The 22,222-nt window shown below is 44.0% G+C and overlaps 1 protein-coding gene across 1 annotated transcript in view; it reads right to left on the bottom strand.

Annotated features, from left to right (window-relative positions):
* Slc5a1 (solute carrier family 5 member 1) overlaps positions 1-22,222 on the bottom strand; it is an 83,358-nt gene that overhangs the window by 35,356 nt on the left and 25,780 nt on the right. Inside the window, exons 3-5 of the mRNA XM_028870736.2 lie at positions 7,687-7,791; positions 6,428-6,487; positions 5,400-5,504 (exon numbers count right to left, since the gene is read on the bottom strand). Coding sequence (XP_028726569.1) covers positions 5,400-5,504; positions 6,428-6,487; positions 7,687-7,791 — 270 coding nt within the window. The remainder of the gene's footprint in view (positions 1-5,399; positions 5,505-6,427; positions 6,488-7,686; positions 7,792-22,222) is intronic.

The following is a 22,222-nucleotide window of genomic DNA, read 5'->3' as shown; positions in this document are numbered from 1 at the left end:
CCCGTTGTCAAGTGATTCATAAAATCTGAAGCCTTATCTCAACTGATTATCCATATTTGAATGAGATACACCACGTCAGGAAATCTCACAGAACAAAATGCCTCTTGCAGATTGATGCGGCAGGTGTTCAAGTGAGCCAATAAAATTCATGGAGTGACAAAGAGACATGATCACAAGATGGCAGCCACAACTGAGGTCTTCGCTAACCTGTACCTGTAATTCCTTGTTTTCTTCTCCTACCAGTCACACACCTACTAAATCCCTACATCCTTCCAAGTCCCTCCTGACAGGTCCTTTGCTATTCCCTGTCTAGATATGAATCTCACAAACCATCTGTGCAGGTGCAGGCACAGGCGCGCGCGCACGCACACACACACACACACACACACACACACACACACACACACACACACACACTGGTTAATCTTTGTTTAATATAAATCCTTACCACGTGGTTTGGGAACTAACTCTGTGTCTATGAACCCTGTGTTCCTGAACATCAGGCTCCCAACAGGTGTAACTGACATCACTGTAATTTTTCTAAAAATATCATCCTATGCTGCAAAGTGAACCTAAAGCCAACCAAATTTATAAGGACGTCTTGCTTTCCTGTGCACACGCCCTTCCTTCACCATCATCACACACCCACTGAAGCAGAGGCCTCACAGTCCTTCCAGAGCCTTCTTTCAGCCATTCGGTTACAGGGTGCATTGTAAACCCTCCTCACTTTCCTGGGGGCTTGGGTTTTGACCTAATGTCTGTAGAGGAATGTAAGAGACATACGACAGAGAGGACGTTAGGACAAAGGATTTGGGTGTCAGGAAGCCTGCTTCTTATTCCGTTCTGTTCCTGTTGAACCTCACAAAGCCCTTCTGTGAGGTTTGTCCCTCTGTAAATTGGGGCCTAGGACACAGGATGAGACAGTCTATCCCTTCCCATCATCCTCTAGCTTCTTCTCACCTGAAGACAGGGCAGAACTGTGAGACTGCAAGCTTTGAACCTAGACAGTTTTTAATCACAGTGGTGGACAGCTGTGTGTCTGTATGCCAGCTGTGTGTGCACATGTATGTGGGGGGGTGCGCACATGTGTGTGTGCGTGCGCATGTGTGTATGCCGACATGTGTGTATTCACATATGGGAGTCAGAGGGAAGCGTTCCAAGTCTGTTCGCACCATCCAACTTACAAAGGCAAGGCAGGATCTCTCCTGTTTGTTCCTCTGATCAGCTACTCCAGGGTAGCAGGCTCCCAGCCTTGCAGCCAGTTCTCCTGCCCACTGCACTGTGCCTGGGTTGGGAGCACAGGCACCTTCTGCTGCATCCGGCTTTTTATGTGGGTTCCGGGGATGGAACTCAAGCCATTGGGTTGTGTGGCTAGTGCTTTTACTGACTGAGCCATCTCCCCAGCCCTAGCCGTGTGGCTTTTGAGAAAAATCACCTGACATCTCTTGGACTCAGTTTCTTTCCTCTTTCATGGTTTGGAAAATAAAATGCACAACCCCAGCCCACTGACGAGAACCAGAGGCAGTGGGTAAAGCCCCTAGTGGGAACTAGCGGGGAACTCAGGCATCTTCACGTGCACCCTTCAAGACATCTTTGGGATCATTGTTTAGTCATTGGGTGGAACAAGTATTGTGCTGGCCAGGGCCTCCAGCCAGAAGCCTCTGAAACCACACACAGAAGCAGCCTGCAACTGTGTACAAGTCCATTGCCAAATGTTGGAAACAGTGCCGGCTGGAGGACCTGCTCCTTCGCTCAAGCTGGGATGCAAGGGGCTGGGCCTTGACTCCCTAGGGGCTCTCAAGTCCAGGGAGGTTTAATCAGTAACCTGACAAGTAGGTGAGGTGATAAGGAGGGGAAAGGGCCTGGCACTAGTTTGTTTATATGACCGCCCCTATACCAGTCTAAGGGCAAAGAGTACCCTTTCCATGGCAACTGCCGTCAATAGACTGTCACCAGCTTGAACTGTGGCTTGAACGCTGACCTTCAGAAGGGAAAGCTTTGCTCCCTTTCCTATGCGCTCACACGCTCACAGCCTAACTAAGACCCAGGTCCCTCTGAGCGTCCTGTCCCTTCTAGTATGCCCAGCTCCACAGTTTACATCCTCTTTGCTCTTCTCACTTAGCGCCTTCCCTCCCTTGTGAAGCCCACACTGATTCCTTCAGCACTCCTAGCACGTCCTAGGCAAGGCTGCACACTGGTTGGTAGTGAAACAGGACTGGAAAGTCCAGGTTTTTCATCTTGTAACTAAAAACTAACCCTGGAAGAGGGAGGGAGAATGAGGAGGCCACAATCAAGCTGCTACCAGTTGAGGACGTCATCAGTATGCATCAGGAAGTGGTGATAACATTCCTGATTGTTAGCCCCAACTCCTAAGACAAAGTCCTCTCCTGTGAGAGCAGGCTCAAAACCACTCGTGGGAAACAGTGGTCCCGTCAACCAATAGTGCTGGAGGATTGAGTGTCCATGTACAAAAGAACACATGGACTCTGCCTTATATACACAACTTAACTCAAATAGATCAAATCCAGGAAAATAAAAGATAACACTCGTAGGAGAAAGGCTGGGAGAGGGCTCAGTCAATAAAATGCTTGTTGTGCATACACAGGAACCTTAATTCAAATCCCTAAGCTCCAGGTAAAAGGTAGACATGGCATGTGTTTACAACCCCAGTGCAGGGGTTGGAGACAGGCAGATCCCAGGGACGTAGTAGCCAGCCAGTCTAGCTGAATGGTGAGCTCCACATTCAGTGAGAGACCCTGCCTCAAAAGAATGAGGTGGAGAGCAATAGAAAAAGACCTTTAACAATGACTTCTGGCCTCCATATGTGCATGCAGGGTGTACACACACACACTTTTTTATTTAATTTAACTCTTACTAGAAACCATGGAAATAAATCTTCATTCTCTTAAATTTTTCAGCAAATTCTAAGAAATATCACCAAAAGTGTGAGCAACAAATACAAAATCAATAATTCTGCCAAAATGTAAAATCTTTGTGCAGCAAAGGATAGTGTCCAGAAAGTAAAAATATAAATGCTTGCAAGTTATGCACCTAGTAAGGGTCTAGAGTCCAGAATATTATAAAGAATTTTTATTATTGAACAAGGAGACAAACAATCTAATTTGTTAATTCTTTGCATGTAAGCCAGACCAGGGGATAATATAGGAGGGAAAAAATAAATGTGGTATGCTAAAAACTTTTAAAAATATTTTTCTTTGAAGAACCAGCAGTTCAATATGTCTTAACCCTATGAAAACATTTTTAGATAATCAAGAAATTTTGGGCACACCAAACATTAAGTCATCTGAATTTTTAAATCATGGGTTTTTTTAAGTTTTTATTAAATGTTATAAAAGCATAATGTTTTTTGGTTCCAAAAGTTAAAGGTGTATGCTGGAGAACTGAGAGTAAAATCCTATGAATTCTAAGATTTGATTTATAATACTGCTGAAAAAATTAGAAGGAAGAAAACGAACCAAGAACAGCAAAGTGTTGCTATTGTTAAAGTCAAGCAGTCCACAGTGGTTTATCAGACACAATGTTGTTTCAAAGTTTTGTACAGGGAACACTTTGCTGGGATCCAGATCAGTGCATCCCTCAACTCTCATCAGAGGTTCCTGAGGAGCTGGGAATTAACACAGAGATCCACAGCTGGACAATGTACAGAGGGGAGACTTTGGAGCACTCCGCCCTAAATGGGATGTCTTTATTGACTGCTCTGCTCAAGGTTCAGGGATCCATGCAGAAGAGCAGAGAGTTAGACTGTAAGAGCCAGACATGGTGGATGATCCCAGGGAAAGAGAATCATCCAAATGTAGTGGGGTTAACACACAGAGACTGTGATTGCTTGGGCAAGACCTGGACAAGTCTAAGCTAGACAAAATCCCGGGGCTTAGAAGGGAACGTGGATACAAAGTGCCACCTCTAATCAAGAAGCGGTTTACTATGTATACCTCCAGGGAGAGGGAAATTCAGTGTTCTCTGATGGAGTGTCACTGGACACATGAACTGCTCTCCAGGACAGGCCTCATGCTCAGGGGTAACCGGCCAACACAAAACAGACTCCAAGTTTTTGTGTGCTCTTTTGTTGTTGTTTGGTTTGGTATTTTTTGTTGTTTGTTTTGATGTTGGGATTTTTTTTTCTTTTTTGAGAAGGAGAAAGAACATGAAATTGGGTGTGTAGGGAGGTGGGGAAGATCTGAGAAGAGTTAGGGAGAATATGATCAAAATATATTGCATGGAACTTTTAATTTCTCATTGAGTAGATGGAGGAGCTGGAGGGATGGTTCTTCCAGAAGACCTGAGTTTAGTTCCCAGCATCCATATCGAGTGGCTCACAACCACCTGTGACTCCAGCTACAAGAGGATCGAATGCCTTCTTCTGGCACGTGGATTCACACATGCATATCCACACACCGATACACAAACACCCACATGGCAGTTCACAGCTGTCTGCAACTCCCGTTCCAGGGAATCAGATGATGGGGCGCCGAGAGTGTACACACATGCACACACACACACACACACACACTCACACACACGCATACATGCACACACACACACACACACACACACACACACACACACACACGCACGCGCACACACTCACACACACACACACGCACACACACTCACACACACACTCACACATTGGGAGGATGGCACAGGGGAGAGTCAGGAGCACATAACACAACACCCATACACAAATATTTTAAATTAAAAAGATTTTTAAATTTTTAAAAATCTATTTCTATAAGTTTAATTTTTTTAAACCCCACATATAAATGAGATCTTGAGCACCTATCTTTCTGGGCTTGACTTATTTTATTTAACATAATGGCCTCCATGTTCACCCATATCGTCAAATGATGAGATTTCTTTCTAAGACTGAACAGTGTGTGTGTGTGTGTGTGTGTGTGTGTGTGTGTACGTGTGTATCACAGGGTTCCACCTACACTTGCTGATGAGCACTTTTGTTGACGCTATACCTTGACTATTGTAAATTAGGCTTCAGTGAACGCGGGAGATTGGTATTTATTTACATGCTGCTTCCATTTCCTTTGGGTATATACCCAGTGGTGGGGATGACAGCTCACGTGACATCTCAACTCCCCCTTTAATCTTCTCTTCAGAGCAGCTTTTGGTGAACTTTCATGAGCCTGCCACATAGTCAACTCATACCACAGTGGAGGACAAGGAGTCCTACTGCACTCCATTGGCTCCCTGGTGTATAAAACAGGACCTTCCCCTCAGGAGCAAGAAGGCTTCGCGCACAAAGGCCATAGAAAGCTACCATTGCCTCTCGGTGGAACGGCACATGTGGCACAGTGAGAAGATGGACCAGTGGCCAGCCTCCCCTGCCCCACCCCGCCCCACCTCACCCCTGGCGATGCACTCACTGAGATCTTGGTAAAGATGTAAAGCAGTAAGGACAGAAGGGAGAGGTAGATCTGGATCCGCTTGCCTCCAAACCGCTTCCGCAGGTACTCTGGCATCGTCACCACCTAATGGGATGAGATGGAGCCCCAGTGAACAGAGAGCCCAGGGCAAGCCGATAAGTGGGGTCTAGCCGGGTGTCAGAGCCTCGGGAGTGTGGTCAGGGATTCATACCCCTTTGTCAGCCCAGCAAGTCTACAAAGCAGCCAGATGCCATGTGCTGATTTCAGTTCTACATACCCTATACAGTAGAAGTAGAGAGGTCCTAACATTCAGGTGCAATATATCAAAAGTATTCAAAAACACATGTTTTCTAATAAACACATGACTGGACATAACTAAGGAGGCAGATGCTTGCCCTGGAGAAGGTGCATGCAAATGCACATATGTGTTTGTATGTGTCTATGTCTGTATGTATTTTTTTCTATATAGTTCATCTACTGCAAATAAGACAATGGTAGCCTCTTGCCAATGCACCAAAGAAGTTGTCCAGATTGAAAGTGACTGTCACCTTGTTCTACACATGCAGTCCAAAGGATTGCAGCTGCAGGCCTTCCCAATTATTCTGATATTTCTCTTTTGCGAATCCCAACCACACTTCCTGTTTTGCTTCCTGTACCCTTAGCCTGTTGTCTTCTGGGACCAATATGTCACCAGCAATCTGTGAGGCTTCAGAAGGTATAACCTGCAGAGTTTGCCCTACATCACCTTTAGCTCCCAATGTATACACTTACATGTAGGAGGGGCTCTGAATAAAGTAGGGTCACTTAGGGACTGTCCTAGATGGAAGGGTAGTGAACTTGGACTGAATGGGGCCAGAGGACTGTTTAATGCCCCTGCAGGCAATCAGGAGCTCTTTTAAAACCTAGGGATGAAAGCAAACCCGGACTATTCTCTGTCATTTATGCCATAAAGTCTCCCGTGGCTTCCAAGAGGGTCAACTTCACACGTGTATTTGCTGATGAGGAGAGATAACAGAGTGGATACTTACCCCAGCCTTGATGTAGATGGGGACGAACACCCAGCCCAGCACGACCACCAAAACCAAGGCCTGCAACCAAAACAAGGGGTGAATTCAGATCAGGAGAAACATACCCATCTCTGCCTCTCTCAAAAGACCCTCAACTACTATAGAAAAGTCCCCCACCTCTCTATCTATCTATCTATCTATCTATCTATCTATCTATCTATCTACCTATCTATCTATCTATCTATCTATGTATCTATCGCGTGCGCATGCACACATGCACTTTGCTACTTGCTTGGTCTACAGCAAAAGCCTGTGAGCAACAGTGGAACCCAGGACACTCCCTATCAACACAGCCCAGACTCCCAGCTAGAGCTCTGAGTTCTCTTTCTGCTCTTCCCTGGTTTATAAGGAATAATATACCAATTAGAGGGGAAGGGGAGGAAAGAAGGGAAGGAGAAAAAAAGAGATAAAGGAAGGGAGAGAGGAAAGGAGGGAGGGAGGGAGGAAGGGAGAGAGGGAGGGAGGGAGTGAGGGAGGGAGAGAAATGAAGGGAAAGGAGAGAGGGAGGGAGGGAGGAAGGGAGGAAGGGAGGGAGGGAGGGAGGGAGGGAGGGAGCTCCAGTAGCACTTCCCAATCTCTAACATGTCTAGAGGAGGCCTCATCTTTTAAGGACCAAGGGAAAAGAGAGGGGCCTCTTCTATGAAAGCTCTTGGAGTTGAAATCCCCCATCTGCACCCAGGGTGGTTCTGAGGATCTTCTGAACATGGGCTGAGCTGGCCGGCTGCCAAGACTTTGCTGTGATCACATCGGGAAGCTTAGTCCTTAGTGTGGATGTTGGCAGCACCTTCACGAGGTAGAGGAGCACACGGACAACCCTTGTGTCTTTGAGAGCACTGTTCTCAGAAGTGACTCCTTAGTCGTCAGTCCCTGAGGGGCGATTTTTACAAAAGCCAGTCTTGGTTCTACCTAACCCATCTTCCTGCTGTGGGTGATGGTCCCCCGCCCCCACCGTCACTTGCCCTCCACATGAGGTTACGCAGTCCAGGGGGAGCCTCACAAGAGCCTGTGCTATGTTGTTTACACTTTCAGCCTTCAGCTCTAGTGACTGACTGAGTATCTTCTCTTTCTAAAGTTAACCTGCCTCCCACATTTCATTACAGTGACGAAAAAGGACCTGATTCGAACTCCTTCCTCTGTGTGTGTGTGTGTGTGTGTGTGTGTGTGTGTGTGTGTGTGTGGTCCCCCGCTCCCCAGGACACAGTGGTTCAGGAATCACTCACGTTCCATTCAGAGCCACCCATGGCAATGCCCGAGGCTGCTCCTGTCCCCGCCAGCCCCACAAAGTGCCCGCTTCCAATGTTACTGGCAAAGAGGGAGGCTCCAACCTGGAAACATAAACAAACAAACAAATAAATAAGTTAAGTGAGCACAACACTCAGGCTGGGACAACGGAAGAAGAGACATGTCCGAAAAATGAAGGGACATGAGGGATCAGAGGCCAGCGGGGGTCTTGATCAGGTTGAAATCTGTGAGGCCAGTTCCCACAGCAGACATGGGGACTTGAGAAATAACAAAAGAGACAAAGAGAGACTCGGAGGAGCCACAGGACACATCTACATGTCAGACCATCTGTGGGTCGTTCTTGAACCTGATTTGAACTGTGAGGAGGACTCGGGAAGTCCCACAACCCACCAGGGTGGCCCTGAGGCTTCTGTGAGCCTGTCTGCTCAGGAGCAAGGCTGAGCCATCCACCTCTGCATCCTGGTCAGACCAGGTGGCCCGGGGCCTTGTCTAATAAGGCTTTCAATGAGCACAGACAATGCTCTCGAAGGGAATCATTTCGACCTCAGACACCTTGTCAAGAAAGAGTGGTTTCCAGCCATTGAATTTGGGGATTTTATATGCTCAAAAGTAACACAAGGTAATATTAATGGTAACTGTTCTCTAAGTCCAATTCACATTGTGATTTGTGATTTTTTTTTTCCACAAAGGTCCTGGAGATGCCCCAGGAATAATCACACTTTTCAAGAACACACATGGGCGCATGCCTTTAATCTCAGCACTCGGGAGGCAGAGTCAGGTGGATCTCTGTGAGTTTGAGGCCAGCTTGGTCTACAGCATGAGATCCAGGACAGGCACCAAAACTACACAGAGAAACCCTGTCTCAAAAAAACAAAACAAAACAAAACAAAAAAACAGAAGAACACACATATATATCTGAAGCAGTTTTGGAAACAGATTAGGAGAGTATACATCCAATCCCCAAGAATAGGAGATAGGATGAACTGAATACAGGGCTGTGAACGGGAGTTGAAGAAGAGCATGTCAACCCGGGCCTTGGAGAGATGGCTCAGCAATTAAAAGGACATATTACCCTTGCAGAGGACTCAAGTTCAGTTCCCAGCACCCATGCTGGTGACTCACAACCACCCATGGCTCCAGCTCCAGAGGATCAAAGCCTTCTTTATTCTGCTGGTACCTGTACCCAACATGCGCAGTTCCACACACAGACACACATAATTTAAAATAAAATAAATATTTTTAAAAGAATGCCAATTTATTATTTTTTTTAAAAAAAGAAGAAAAATGTCAACTGAGATAAGAAAAGGATTTTGCACTGCTTAAGTTACAATGAAGCTATGTCCCAATAAACCCCCCAGTCAGTGACCTCTGAAGTCTTCAACTACAAAGTGGACTTCACCGAAGAGTGCTGCAGACCCCAGGAATCCCACATCTTCCGGTGGAGCAGTGAGTAGTAAATGCCCTTTTCCTCATTAGCACTCCATCCCCTAAGAATATTTCTAGTCCCATGGGTCAGAACAAATCCAAAGAGAAACATCTTCTGGTAGAAATTACAAGACACAGGCTTGAGATGAGAGGCATTTCAGTCAGCTCCTGTCAGTTTACAGACTTAGATGAGGAAGTAACAGATTACTTTAATCCCAAATGGCCCCCTGAGAAACATAAAGAAAGATTAAGGGGACCCCTGAGAGCCGCTGACCTGGTGGGACAGAGTCACCAGCAGACTAGGGTAGGTGGCAGAGAGTCTACCCACTCTGCCCTAGGGAGAGACCTGCTGTTATTTCATTCAGGGTCTTATACAGGGTAACACAATATTATCACACTATGAGACCTCCTGAGAACATAAACTAGGGCCACTGAAGTTTGCCGTGCTCTCCCCCAGCTTTCTGGGGTGGCAGCCGTTGCTGCAAATAGCTCTCTTTGCGATGACTCACTGGAAACTAAAGGGCTAACTTGTGCTTTAAAACTTAGAAACTCGCCAGGCGATTGTGGCGCACGCCTTTAATCCCAGCACTCGGGAGGCAGAGGCAGGTGGATCTCTGTGAGTTCAAGGCCAGCCTGGTCTACAGAGCGAGATCCAGGAAAGGCGCAAAGCTACACAAAGAAACCCTGTCTCAAAAAAATAAAAATAAATAAATAAATAAATAAAACTTAGAAACTGCTTCGCCTTGGAGCTCAGAACTCCAACAGCTCATTTAAATATCAAAACAAACCTTGCTGACAATGCTGACTTAAAAACTGAAATGGTGATTTCCCCAACATAAACTATTCCTTCAGCTCTGCTCCTACAGCTGCCTTTGAAGAGTGTCTTTCTCTCTCTTTGTCTTTCTCTTTCTGGGTTGACTGTTACTACGAAGTCCTTGGTTATTTACAAAAATCTTGGCCAAGTTCAAGAACTTGCAGTTAACTCATTCAGAACCAGATCTGTGGGAGGAGGCTGCTCCTCCCATGGCCGTAATTCTATACGGGGGTTTCTTGGATCCCAAAGATGTTTGGAGACTGGGGAATCCTGCCAAAATAAACGCTGACTCCTTTTCTGAACATCTGCCTTGTTTCTCTCTGAGCCTAACTGCCTGCCGAGTCTCAGCTTTCATTTCCGCCTGCGTCTTCACCCCTCCCCATCCCTTACCTTTCCTGAAGGTTGGCTGGCCTTACACAGACAGGCTGATGTAGCTTCAATATAAATCCTTCTCCCTTTTGACTCATGAATCAATTACTTTAGGTTTTTTACTGTGCTTATCTTACTTCATGACACATGATAAAGGATTTATTAAATTATCACTCTCCTTATATACTATATTTCTGATTAAGAGCTCTTGTTTCTTTATTAAAATAACTTCAATACAAACTTATTATTTTTAAAGCTAAACCTAACAGGGATAAAACTTAAAGTTCTAAGTCTATAAGGACAACTAACTTATAAACTGTTAAGAATAAGTTTACTTTAATTATAAACTATTAAAGATAATTGAAATATACAACTTATTGATTTATTGGCCAACTTAAACTATAAACTATTAAGGATAAGTTTTACTTAAATTATAAGCTATTAAAAATAATTATTAGAGCTGGGCAGTGGTGGCACATGCTTTTAATCCCAGCACTTGGGAGACAGAGGCAGGTGGATCTCAGTGAGTTTGAGGCCAGCCTAGTCTACAGAGTGAGTTCCAGGACAGCCAGGATTGTTACACAGAGAAACTCTGTCTCGTAAGAAACAAAAAACAAAAATTATTAGGATACAAGTTAAAGCTTGATCGTCTTATAATGATCAAATTCTCTAATGTATACAAAACTATATTTACATACATGGTAAGTATGTTAAATATTAGTATAATAAATTCTTTACTTAGCCCCCTGGCATTTAAAGTGTTTAAGCTTCCCACTATAGACAAAACTATGCCATGCCCCTTATTACCAGGATTTTGTCCAAATTATACTTTGAAATCATTTTGATTATATTTCCATTTACCAGGTCTAAAGATAATTTGCCTTGCTATTAAATTTCAAATAAAAGATAGATCATCAAACAGATTTCAAAATAACCTTCTACTATTCCTTTGTTTAAAGAAACTCACTTCACATTGGCTAATCTCAGTAATTAATCACTTATATCTCCTGACAAATTAATACAAAGACGCTTTTAGATGTAAAATTTTTAATAGGATATGTAGGCTTAGATATAAAGAATGCTTCGGGAAATAAAAAAAACTTAGAATATGTGAAATACAAGTTATTGGGACAGATAACTATAACATAAACATCTAGATATATTATAAATGATAACATGAGTCTGAGAAAATAACCTAGATATGCTGAGGATGCATGCCTACATTAGGTCTATAGTTATGGGATAATTCATTAAGGTTTAAATATGGATAAAGTTTTTATGAGGTCTGAGATATATAGGCTTAAGGTATGGACACATATATAAATAATGTTTTATGCAAGTTATAGAGGTCTGAGGATGAAAAGGCTTAAATAATGATAAAGGAAAGGGTCAACAATATTGGATAGGCAGGAGGAATTGGTCACAGTTCAAATTACAAGCTTCTTAACTCTATACACTCAGGCAATCATATGACATATACAGCAACAAATTAGATTAGTTTAAGCTACCATGTCAGAATTTAAATAACTACAACAGTTTGGGCCTGAGGATTTTTATTGGACACTCTGATGCCTGGGCTAATGAAGATTTTATCTTGATTCAATGTCCTTGTAACCACAGAAGCTGCCAATCTGAGTATAGGCTGTTATTTATCTCTAGATTCTTAATAATTGGGCCTTGGTTTTGTGAATAAGTTGATACAATTCCAGGTCCTTTTGATGAACTCAATTTATCAATGATGTCAAAACTTCAAGGAATATGATTGGAAAAGATAAGTCTGTTCTAAATATAGTTTGTTAATTTTAACTAAAGGTAAACAAGATTTGAGATATATAAAAGAATAAAACATGTTTCAGATTTCACCCTCTTGCTATCCTACTGTTTTGTTGAGATTCCAAAGGTTCATAATTTTGCTCTGACAAAGTATCACCACTGTTATTACGTTGCTAATTAAGGTTTTTGTCTTTTTAAGAAGATTCTTACAAGATTCAGAAGCTCTAAGTTCACCATCACCCACAAGCCAAGAAAGACTCAAGAGGAATACTGCCTGACTACAGATTGTTTTCCCACATATATATATGGGAAGCTTTCCCTCTCTCCCTGCCCTTCTCATCTGCTAAAACCATGTATTTAATATTCCAAATATACACTGGAGAGAAAAGGTTTCTTCTTTAAAACTCCTTAACTTCATGTTCTGCCATTAACATATATGTGTTCCAGCAGAAATTCTAGTCATTTAAAGAGTTGTAGGTTGTCATCCTCTGGGCCATGGATGTGCTGTCTAGCTGAAGATCTGCATCCTGCCCTCCAGCCCACATGCCAGGGGGTTCTGTTGCATTCTCCCAGTTCCCTCTCAGCACAGACTGATTCGAATGCCACCTGCATGGACAACACATGAAAAACCTGCTCTTCCCAGTTTTCCACTGTGTTCCAGCCTGGCCTTGTTGGATCAAAACCCTTCAGAAGAATTACAGCGAACTAGAAGTGAGTGCAGGTGTCTGGCCTTGGAATATCTCAGTCCTTCAAGAGATCAATAGCACCTGTGTTGCCCTAAGCTTCCTCCACCAGCACCTCCCCACTCTGATTCAAAAAAACAATTGACACTTTGTATTTATTTCTACACCAGTTTTTAATTGCAAGATTTTTGGCTCAGTAGACTGATTATGTATAGGTCCTGAGATTTAGGTGATTAACAGAAAAAGGCTGTTAACTGACTAACCATGTCTGGATATTATTAATCACATAAAATAGAACACGTATTCTTTACCTTTTCCTTAAATCTCTCATTGGTGTAATTTCTTTCCTTGTAACCCTTGTGGCTCTCCCTTCCAGGGATAGCCAGAACTTTTTACAGCCTATAGCTGTTGTCAGTCACCAATTAAACTGACCAAGTCTTTGCCAAGTGCGACTCTTATCAGAATACTTGTCCCTGAGAGTTTACTTTGTAGTTTTTACTAACAAGTTGTTAATGAATAGATGTATAGACACGTGGGGAGAGAAAGAGAAGGGAAGAACTAAGACATAACAATGAGAGAATGAAGAGGAGAGGAACATGGAAAGAACTAGATAGAATCATGAGAGAACAGAGAAGGGACAGAGAGAAGCTAAGGATGAGAATAGAAAACGTGTGGATAGATTTGATTTAGAAGAATAAAGCGAAGGGACTAAAGAGCTCTGTGTGCTTAGATTCATTTGTTATCCCTCAGATTAGTATCCTAGCTGCTTGTAGCATCTGTTCTGGACCCTGGTTGAAATCCCCTCATGGCAGACACTTGTGGGGAATTCGTTAGGAGGAAGCATGTCACTGGCTTTGAAGTTTAAAAGTCTCATTTCCAGTGTGCTCTCTCTGCTCTGTGATCGTGGTTTAAGACATGATCCACTCCACCATCATGAACTCTAACCCTCTGCAACCATAAGCCCAAACAAACCCTAACTTTTGTAAGTTGCTTTGGTCATGGTGTTTATCATGGCAGCAGAACCATAGCTAAGACACAAGCCTACCTTAAAAGTGCTCAGAGAACGCACATCACCCTACAGTTGGGCAGATTCATCCAGCATTCTATAATTACATGTTGAAAATCCCCTGTAACTTATTGACTACTGAAAAACATTGTATGTATCAGTAATCTTTCACACCATCCTACACTTCAAAAGATGAACCATAGTAACATGGGGGCTATCTGTATTTTATTCTATTTTTACTAATTAGATGAAAGGAGACATTTTCCTAAAGTCTCCAAATCTGGAACAAAATACACATTACCAAAACAGGAAGATACTCCAAGAAACTGTCCTACTTATACCAGCCCGTGTCTCCAGCATGTGGTGGCCGGTGCTTGGTGACAAATGCTAGCCAAAGTAGAGGGGGGTTCTTGAAAACCAGGTAGAAGAACTCTCAGATGGGTCAGGAGAGGACGGGGGTGAACGTGCATTCACTCAAGGCCCCAACCAATGACAATGTAGCTCCTATAAAATGTCCAGTCTTGTTCTAGACAGAGGGGACTAAGTGCTGACTAACACAGACAAAACCTATACTCACAAGAAACTTGAACCCAAGAACAACACCAAAGAGAAGGCCAGAGAGTGGTAACACAGAGCATGACCCAGCATAGTGAAGAGCCAGGAAGCGCCATCTGTGGATGACACCACAGAGTGAAGACCTAGATGATGCCGGTCAGTCACCCCCGTGGAGGCCAGACTGAAGCACCAGAGGATGGTGCTCCAAGTGGGCATGAGTGTACGGCTGAAGAGACCAGACTGGATAGAGTGAGATGAACAGGGAAGGGTAGATTTCGTTCTAAATATACCAGGAAGTCACCACAAGATTTTAAGACCAAAAAAAAAAAAAGACATTTCATTTGCTTTCTAAATTGTGTTCTAGGAACTGTTGTAAATTGTGCAGGGAGTGTAATATGGGGAGGCCACCTCTGCAGCCGGGGGAGTGGGGATGGCGGCTTGGCCTAGGTGAGGCAAAGACCAGCTTGAGGATTGGGAGTTATGCTTTAAAAACAAAGCCTTTGTTGGTGGGTTTGATGAGGGAAAGCATAGCCAAGGCTGAGAAGGTGAAGGCCACGCAGGAAGAAGAGGAAACTTGTAACATTATACAGACCGAGCAGGGAACATACATACACATATATGTACACAACAACAATTAAGAGGAGGTCACGAATTTGAAAAAGAGCATGGGAGGGTTTGGAGGGAGGAAAGGAAAGAGGAAAATGATGCAATTATAGTATAATCTCAAGAAATAAAAGACATGTTTTTTAAAAAAAAAAGAACCTAAGGGGTTATGTTGTTTAAAAATACGTGGTTGGTATGTGAAATGAAAAAAATTTAAAATAAATAATTTTAAAAAATAAAAATGTCAACCTCTTTCTGACCAAGCATTGATGAAGATGATAGTCCAATTTTAACCAGATTTTCCCTCCTTTTAATGTCCTTTAAAATGGTCCAAATCTAGATTTTCCCCCCAAAGAAGATTACTCCAAGAAAATGCCCTAATTATCTAGCCCCCATCCTGAACCATTATGTGTTAATTCACCACCTCTCACCTGATTAGTTATGAAGCCCAGTGTTGTACAGCTGAAGACTTGATTATCAGAGTTATTAGCTGAACTCCCCGACTCTGAAATTCAAGAGACTTCTCTAATGTCCTCCCTCCAGGAGACAGTGGACGTCAGCGCATCTCAGGCTGTCCTGATGCTCACGTCTCACATCTGAGGAAGGGATGGAGTAAAGGCTGGCGTATTGCGGTACTAGAGTGTGCTGGGACTGGGTTGGCCTCATTTATGGAAGGAGCACTGCTTTGGCCTCCTTCTAGGTTTGACCACACCCACCCCGTGACCCGCGCTCATGACCTGCCTGCCTCCATCATCTACAAAATTCTGACTCTGTCTCCACAATGTTACTGACATCTAGCACTTTTTTTTTCAACATCTAGCACTTTTTTGTTTTGTTTTGCTTTTTAGGATTTTTTTCCACTCCTAGTCTTTTAAGGTAGACAGATTTGCTTATGAAACAGCTGTTTTTAAAAGCCCACAAATTTTAAGTCCAAACAATGGGGTCAAATCCAGCAGTGATGAAATGCCCGCGACAAAACTGACCACCCAAGGCAACGGTGGACAGCCAGGCTGGAATCCTCATGGCGAGCAAGAAGATAAAGCGGGGGTCTGCACAGTGGGTATGTGGGTCACCTTAGCTTCTACCTGTTTCTTAACAATTCACACAGTAAGAGGTTTTTACAGATGACCTGCACCCACTTAATTAGCCATGCAGCATTTTATACTCTGTAATGGGATTTTAAGGCCACCATATTCCTTTGGGACAAACCCTTTAATGATTTTAATATCACTTACTCATTCTTTTGAAGCATAAACTGTCTTAACTGGATTACAATTAATTACAGATCATTTTTAAATACACCATTGCTTCCATATTAAAATTATTTATACTATTTATATCCAATTATAAATAGTATATAAATCCAAATTCACAGACAAATAAACACACATGATGCAGACACCCAAGGATCATGTATGTTCTTCTGTTAGCTGTCACAGCTCGGACATGAGTCCTCACTGTGTGAACGAAAGTCAGACGCAATTCTTCATCAGCGATGAAGTGGGATTGTCAGGCACCTTCCAGTGTAGATCCTCAAGTCAGGCCAGCGGATGAGACGGCAGCAGAGAGAGAGAAACACCTTCAGAAAGTCCGACGAGAAAACGCCTTTCTCCATAACTCGTGTGTTTCTCCTGCCGAGAGTAGCTGTGTGCTTCGGGTGTTTAAAAAGGAACTCCTTGGGGGTTGGGGAGAGGTGGATATTTTCTGGCCACCTTAACCAATCCCATATCCAATCTGAGTTTTTCTTCAAGATGCCTTCAACTTCCTGTCTTCTCTCAATGTACTCTTCCTCAGGCAGAATGCTGTTTTTCTCTCCAGTGCTGCGGTGTCCGTTTGGGCTCTGCTGGTATCTTGTGGTGTCTTCAGTGCGGTGGGCTGTCGCAGTGAAGGCTCTTGGATTCATCCAGCGGTATTTTTTTTTCCATGTTGCCACTATAGATAGAGACGGAGGCTGGAACGCTGCTCCCATTCCCACTGCTGAAGTACAGGTCTACCCAGGAGTCCTGCAGGCTGCAGGTTCGCCTCCCTGATCAGCAGCACGGTGGCTCAGCAAAGGAGCCTGGGCCCAACTGCTGCGAGGGCCCAGGGTTCCAGCTCGTACTCTCTACATCACTCTTGGCTGCTTGCCTTTGGCTGCCTGCCATTATCTCCCAACAAGACTACAGTGTGTGTTGGAGGGAGGGGGTGGAGAGAGAGAGAGAGAGAGAGAGAGAGAGAGAGAGAGAGAGAGAGAGAGAGAATGCATGTGCGTGTATGCACAATGTGGGGGTGCTATGATGTGTGACGGCCAAAGCACAGCTTGGAGCAATCAGTTTTCTTCTTCCACCATGTAGGTCCTAGGGATCCAACTCTTCAGGTGGCTTTACCCACTGAGCCATCCCACCGCCTCTCCAACATTTTCCTACATCATTTCAAGTCTCTCCCTCCCATGTGTCACCCCCACCCACACACATGTTCAGCTCCACGCATCCTGGAAGCTCCATGCCCGGCAATGAACCCTGTAAACTCAGTGAGATTTCAAAGCTAATCTCCTCTGGAACAAATGTCCTCAAGCCTCACATTTTCAGTTGGAGTTCTTCCTCACTCTCTTACCATCTAGGTACTCACAACACCTGAGAGCCTCTCCACTTCTCATATTACAGTCCTTCAGAAGGCAATCAAGGTGATGGCCTACTAACGACTGTCATGGATCTATCTCTAGTCAGTATCCACTTTCCCCATCTCACTCCCAGAGGACAACTACTTGACCCTTGAAGACAAATCATATTTCGAAGCCCAAAGTCCAGTAGGACTTTATCTGGAGATAGGATTATTTCGGAGCTTATCAGGTTAAATGAAGTCATATAGGTGGAGTCTTGCGATAAGATTGGTGGTATTATAAAAGAAAGAGAGGAAAGCAGAGATCTTTTACTCTCCCCTCCATGGCCCCACCCCCCCCCACACACCATACATACATACACACACACACACACACATACACACACACCATACATACATACATACACACACACACCATATACACACACATACACACACACACCATACACACACACACATACACACACATACATACACACACATACACACACACACACATACACACACACACACAAAATGAGCCCATATGAAGACTCAAGAGACAGCAGCTACCTTCAAGCCAGGAAAAGAGATCTCACCAGAACCAACTCTGGTTGCACCAAATCTTTCAAACCTCCCCTCTCAGCCCCAGCTCCTTGGCAGGAGTCCCAGTCCCTCTAATTCCCATCACTACGGGAAGAGCTGCCCCTCAATTATTCGGACCATTTACCAAGGACAGCTTGCCTCTCGCTGCAATTTAGATCTCTGATAAGACCAATTCAGTTGTCCATAGTACAGTGACTCTACCATTAAAATTTTCACTTCGGTCCCTCCAGGGTTTGACACAAACTGAATGGTTTCCTGTGAGCCTCTCCTAAGGGAAAACTACCTATACCCAAAGGAGAACATCTGGCCGCGTCATCTCTCCCTGCTCTTAATGTTAGTGCTAGAAGGTAATGGGATTACGCATATCTCCAGGACCAAAGACAGACATTGCTTAATGACTGTGCCTTCGCTGAGTAACTCAGCCCTAGAAATGGGCTCCTGGAACCAGAGCTACTTTTACTGAGTCTCCTTCAGGCTCATCAGCTCCACCTGGGACTTTTGAGACTGCAACATGTCTCAGTTACCACCCAGACTTACTGAATTAGAGAAATAAGTCCCTCCAGGTGCTTCTTACCTACAATGAAGTGCAAGGAGCCCACCTTGTTTGTTCAAAGCCATCGTTTCTCAGCCTTGTTTGGAGATCGTTTGGGGAGCAGAAGGGCTGTCTCTAGCTACACAGAGCACTCAGATCAAGGGTCCTTTATCTGCAGAGTTGTAACCATGAGTTACAGAGTTAAGGTCTGTAACCATGGTATTTATCCTGCCCAATAGGTGACACTATCACTTCTGTCACACGTCAAAATACAACATGTGGTCTGAAGAGGGTTTGACCATCTCACCTCCGAAAGCCCAGAACTGCTAATCAAGTTAAGATTTTCAAGCTGGTCTCGGGTCATAGCCACACTATTAAACAGTTCCAGTGGAAACTTCCTGAAGCGATTCAGCAGACTGTAGGAAAGTCTTCTTCAAATAACAATTGAATGAATCCTCAAGGATGGGATTGCAAGGATTCCCAGATTTGGGCGCCACAGTGAATGAAATTCCGGCACTCAAAGAAGTGGATGCTCCCAGACTACCTCAGGCTGCATAGCAAGTTCCAAGCCAGCCTGGCTGTGGAGTGACTACAGTCTCACATGAAAAAAAGAGTTTCCAGAAGGGGATCACATAGTTAGGCTGTCTAGCCAGTGACCTCCAGGGATCTGCCTATCTCCACCCTATACCCCATCCCTAGCGTTGGGTCTACAGGAGTGAACTATTATGTCAGATTTTACATGGGGGCTGGGGATCTGAATTCTGGTCCTCATGCTTGCTGTCCCAGTCAGGGTTACCATTGCTGTGATGAAACACCATGACCAAAAGCAAGTTGGGGAAGAAAGGGTTTATTTGGCTTACAATTCTACATCATAGTCTGTCATTGAGGGAAGGTGGGACAGGAACTCAAACAGGGCAGGAACCTGGAGGCAGGAGCTGATGAGAAGCCATGCAGAGTCGCTGCTGACTGGCTTGCTCATCATAGCTTGTTCAGCCTGCTTTCTTATAGAGCCCAGGACCACCAGCCCAGGGATGGAACCACCCACCATGGACTGGGCCCTCCCACCATCAATTATTAATAAAAAAAAAAAAATGCCTTACAGCAGATCTTATGGAGGCATTTTCTCAACTGAGGTTCCTCCTCTCAGATGACTTCAGCTTGTGTCAAGTTGACATAAAATTAGCCAGCACACTTGCACAGCAGACGTTTTACTCACTGAGCTATCTACCTAGTATTGTAGGCTGTACTCAAACAGGCAAAACCTTTTCAATGGTAATATTTGCTTTTGACAAGTACAGTCTTTCTTATGTTTGTGATATTTCTAGTTTAGAAATAAAAATGCAGTTCCTTCTACTATACCATCCTGATTAGCATAGGTATGGATGCTCTAGTCTTTTTTTAATTCTGCCTTAAGAACATTATGAGAAACGCAATGAGTATTCATTGGGACATTTACTACTGTGCCACTTATAACAGTTGAAAACAGGAAAACATGTTTCCAACTACAATGCCCTACAATAGGAACATTTTATAAATTTGATAAGTTAAGATTCATACTAATGATGGAATACTGTGCAGCCATTAAATTAATGATGGCTTTGGAAATTTTGCTATAACATGGGAGATAGTCATGATAAAATGTAAGCTCAAATAACATACAGCCAGGCATGAGAGCAATGCCTACAATACCAGACCTCAGGGGGCTGGGGTAGGAGGATTACCACAAGCTCCAGATGGCCCTGGTCCACATAGTGAGTGCCAGATCAGTTAAGCTATGTCAAAAACTTTATCACAATAAATCAAAATGGAGACAGGTATGGTGGAGAACCCCTGTAATCCCAGCACTTCAGAGGGAAGACAGGCGTGTCAGGAGTACAGCTACATACTTTGAAAGCCAGCAAGGGCTACAAGAGACCTTGTTTCAAAAGAAAACAAGAGATGGCTTCATATACTATAGCCTATGTACCATATGATCCTCAAAATATTTAAGATGCACGTTTGTGTGCATCTATATACATGCATTGATGGATATATATCCAGATTCAGGCATGCTTATGTTTGGAAGAGAAAACACGGAGCATATATTTATTTTTACTTTTTAGACTTTTCTAATTTCTTTACAAAATTTTATAAATTTAATTATCAAAACACAAGTCTTTAAACCCTCCAGTGCTCTCTCAGACTCACTGACAGAGTCTGAAGCCTGAGAACAAAGCAGGCAGATGAGTTCAGTATTGTTGTTGTGTAAAATGTCACCAAGAGCTCATCAGGTAAGAGACCTGTGGGGGACCTGCCCCCACTTTTCCTTCAGGTACTCTTGAGGAGTGAGGGATAAGAGATTTAGATAGAAATATAGAGGGAAGAGAGAGACAGATAAAACACAGGATAGCCCCGGGAGGGCCTGGATCCTTATCCACCAGCCCCTTCTGTCTCTTCTCAAGGGCTTTTTAAAGGAATGCCAAGGGGTGGAGCAAAAGACCTCCCCCTAGCTCAGCAAGTGTAGACCCTTCCAATCACCTGGTTAACCACACACGTGGTCAGTTCATTCCCTTATGCAGCCCTGCTGGGTAAAGCAAGCTTAGATCTCACTAGGAAACCTCTGTGGGCTCCCACAGAGACCTCACTGCCACATTTGACAACCTGAGTTCAACACCCGGAACCTAAATGGTAGGTGAAAGAAACAAAACAAAATAGTTCCCCTAAGTTGTCCTCTGGCTTCCTTCCACACGCATGCATGGCATGTGCCCCTGAACAAATACATACACACGCACACACTATTTAGTTATTTAACTAAACAAAGAAATGAATTAAAAGTGGTAAAGGCCACTAATTACTAACCACAATTACACTTTGTGTGAGGAAAAGTAGAAAAGAGTTGTTTGAATCCAGCTCGGCTGACATCAGAGCTTGGAGGTGAGTACGCTCAACCCTGCTGTTTTCAAATGAAAACAAAACTTTGTCACCAAGGAAAAAAGTAATTCAAATCACACACTGACTTTGTTTTTACCACATGACCTAAGGAAAGCCGGAGCCTGTGCACACCCAGGACCCGGCAACAGCAGCCATGTTAAGTGGCATACACTCCTTCTCCTGAGCACAGGGGGCACTCTCCGACGGGGTTCTAGTCTCGCCTTTGACACAGCAAATTGCATGACCTGAAGTCAGTTGCTTTAACACTTTGTAACTCTACTCTAAACTGAGAATAAGAATCCCTCTTCATTAGCCGGGCGGTGGTGGCGCACGCCTTTAATCCCAGCACTCGGGAGGCAGAGCCAGGCGGATCTCTGTGAGTTCGAGGCCAGCCTGGGCTACCAAGTGAGTTCCAGGAAAGGCGCAAAGCTACACAGAGAAACCCTGTCTCGAAAAACCAAAAAAAAAAAAAAAAAAGAATCCCTCTTCACCAGCCAGGTGTGGTGGAGGGTACCTGTAATCCCATCACTTGTGAAGTAGAGGAGGAAGGATAGAGGATCAAAACAGCCGTGGCTATGTAGCAAGTCTGAGGCCAGCCTGGGCTGCGTGAGAGCCTGTCTCAAAACAGAAAAGGGGGAGAGAAAGAGAAGACTCTCAGTCT

Source organism: Peromyscus leucopus, chromosome 7 (assembly GCF_004664715.2).
Source record: "Peromyscus leucopus breed LL Stock chromosome 7, UCI_PerLeu_2.1, whole genome shotgun sequence".
NCBI classification, from domain to species: Eukaryota; Metazoa; Chordata; class Mammalia; order Rodentia; family Cricetidae; genus Peromyscus; species Peromyscus leucopus.
This window is presented reverse-complemented; position numbering and strand designations above follow the sequence as displayed.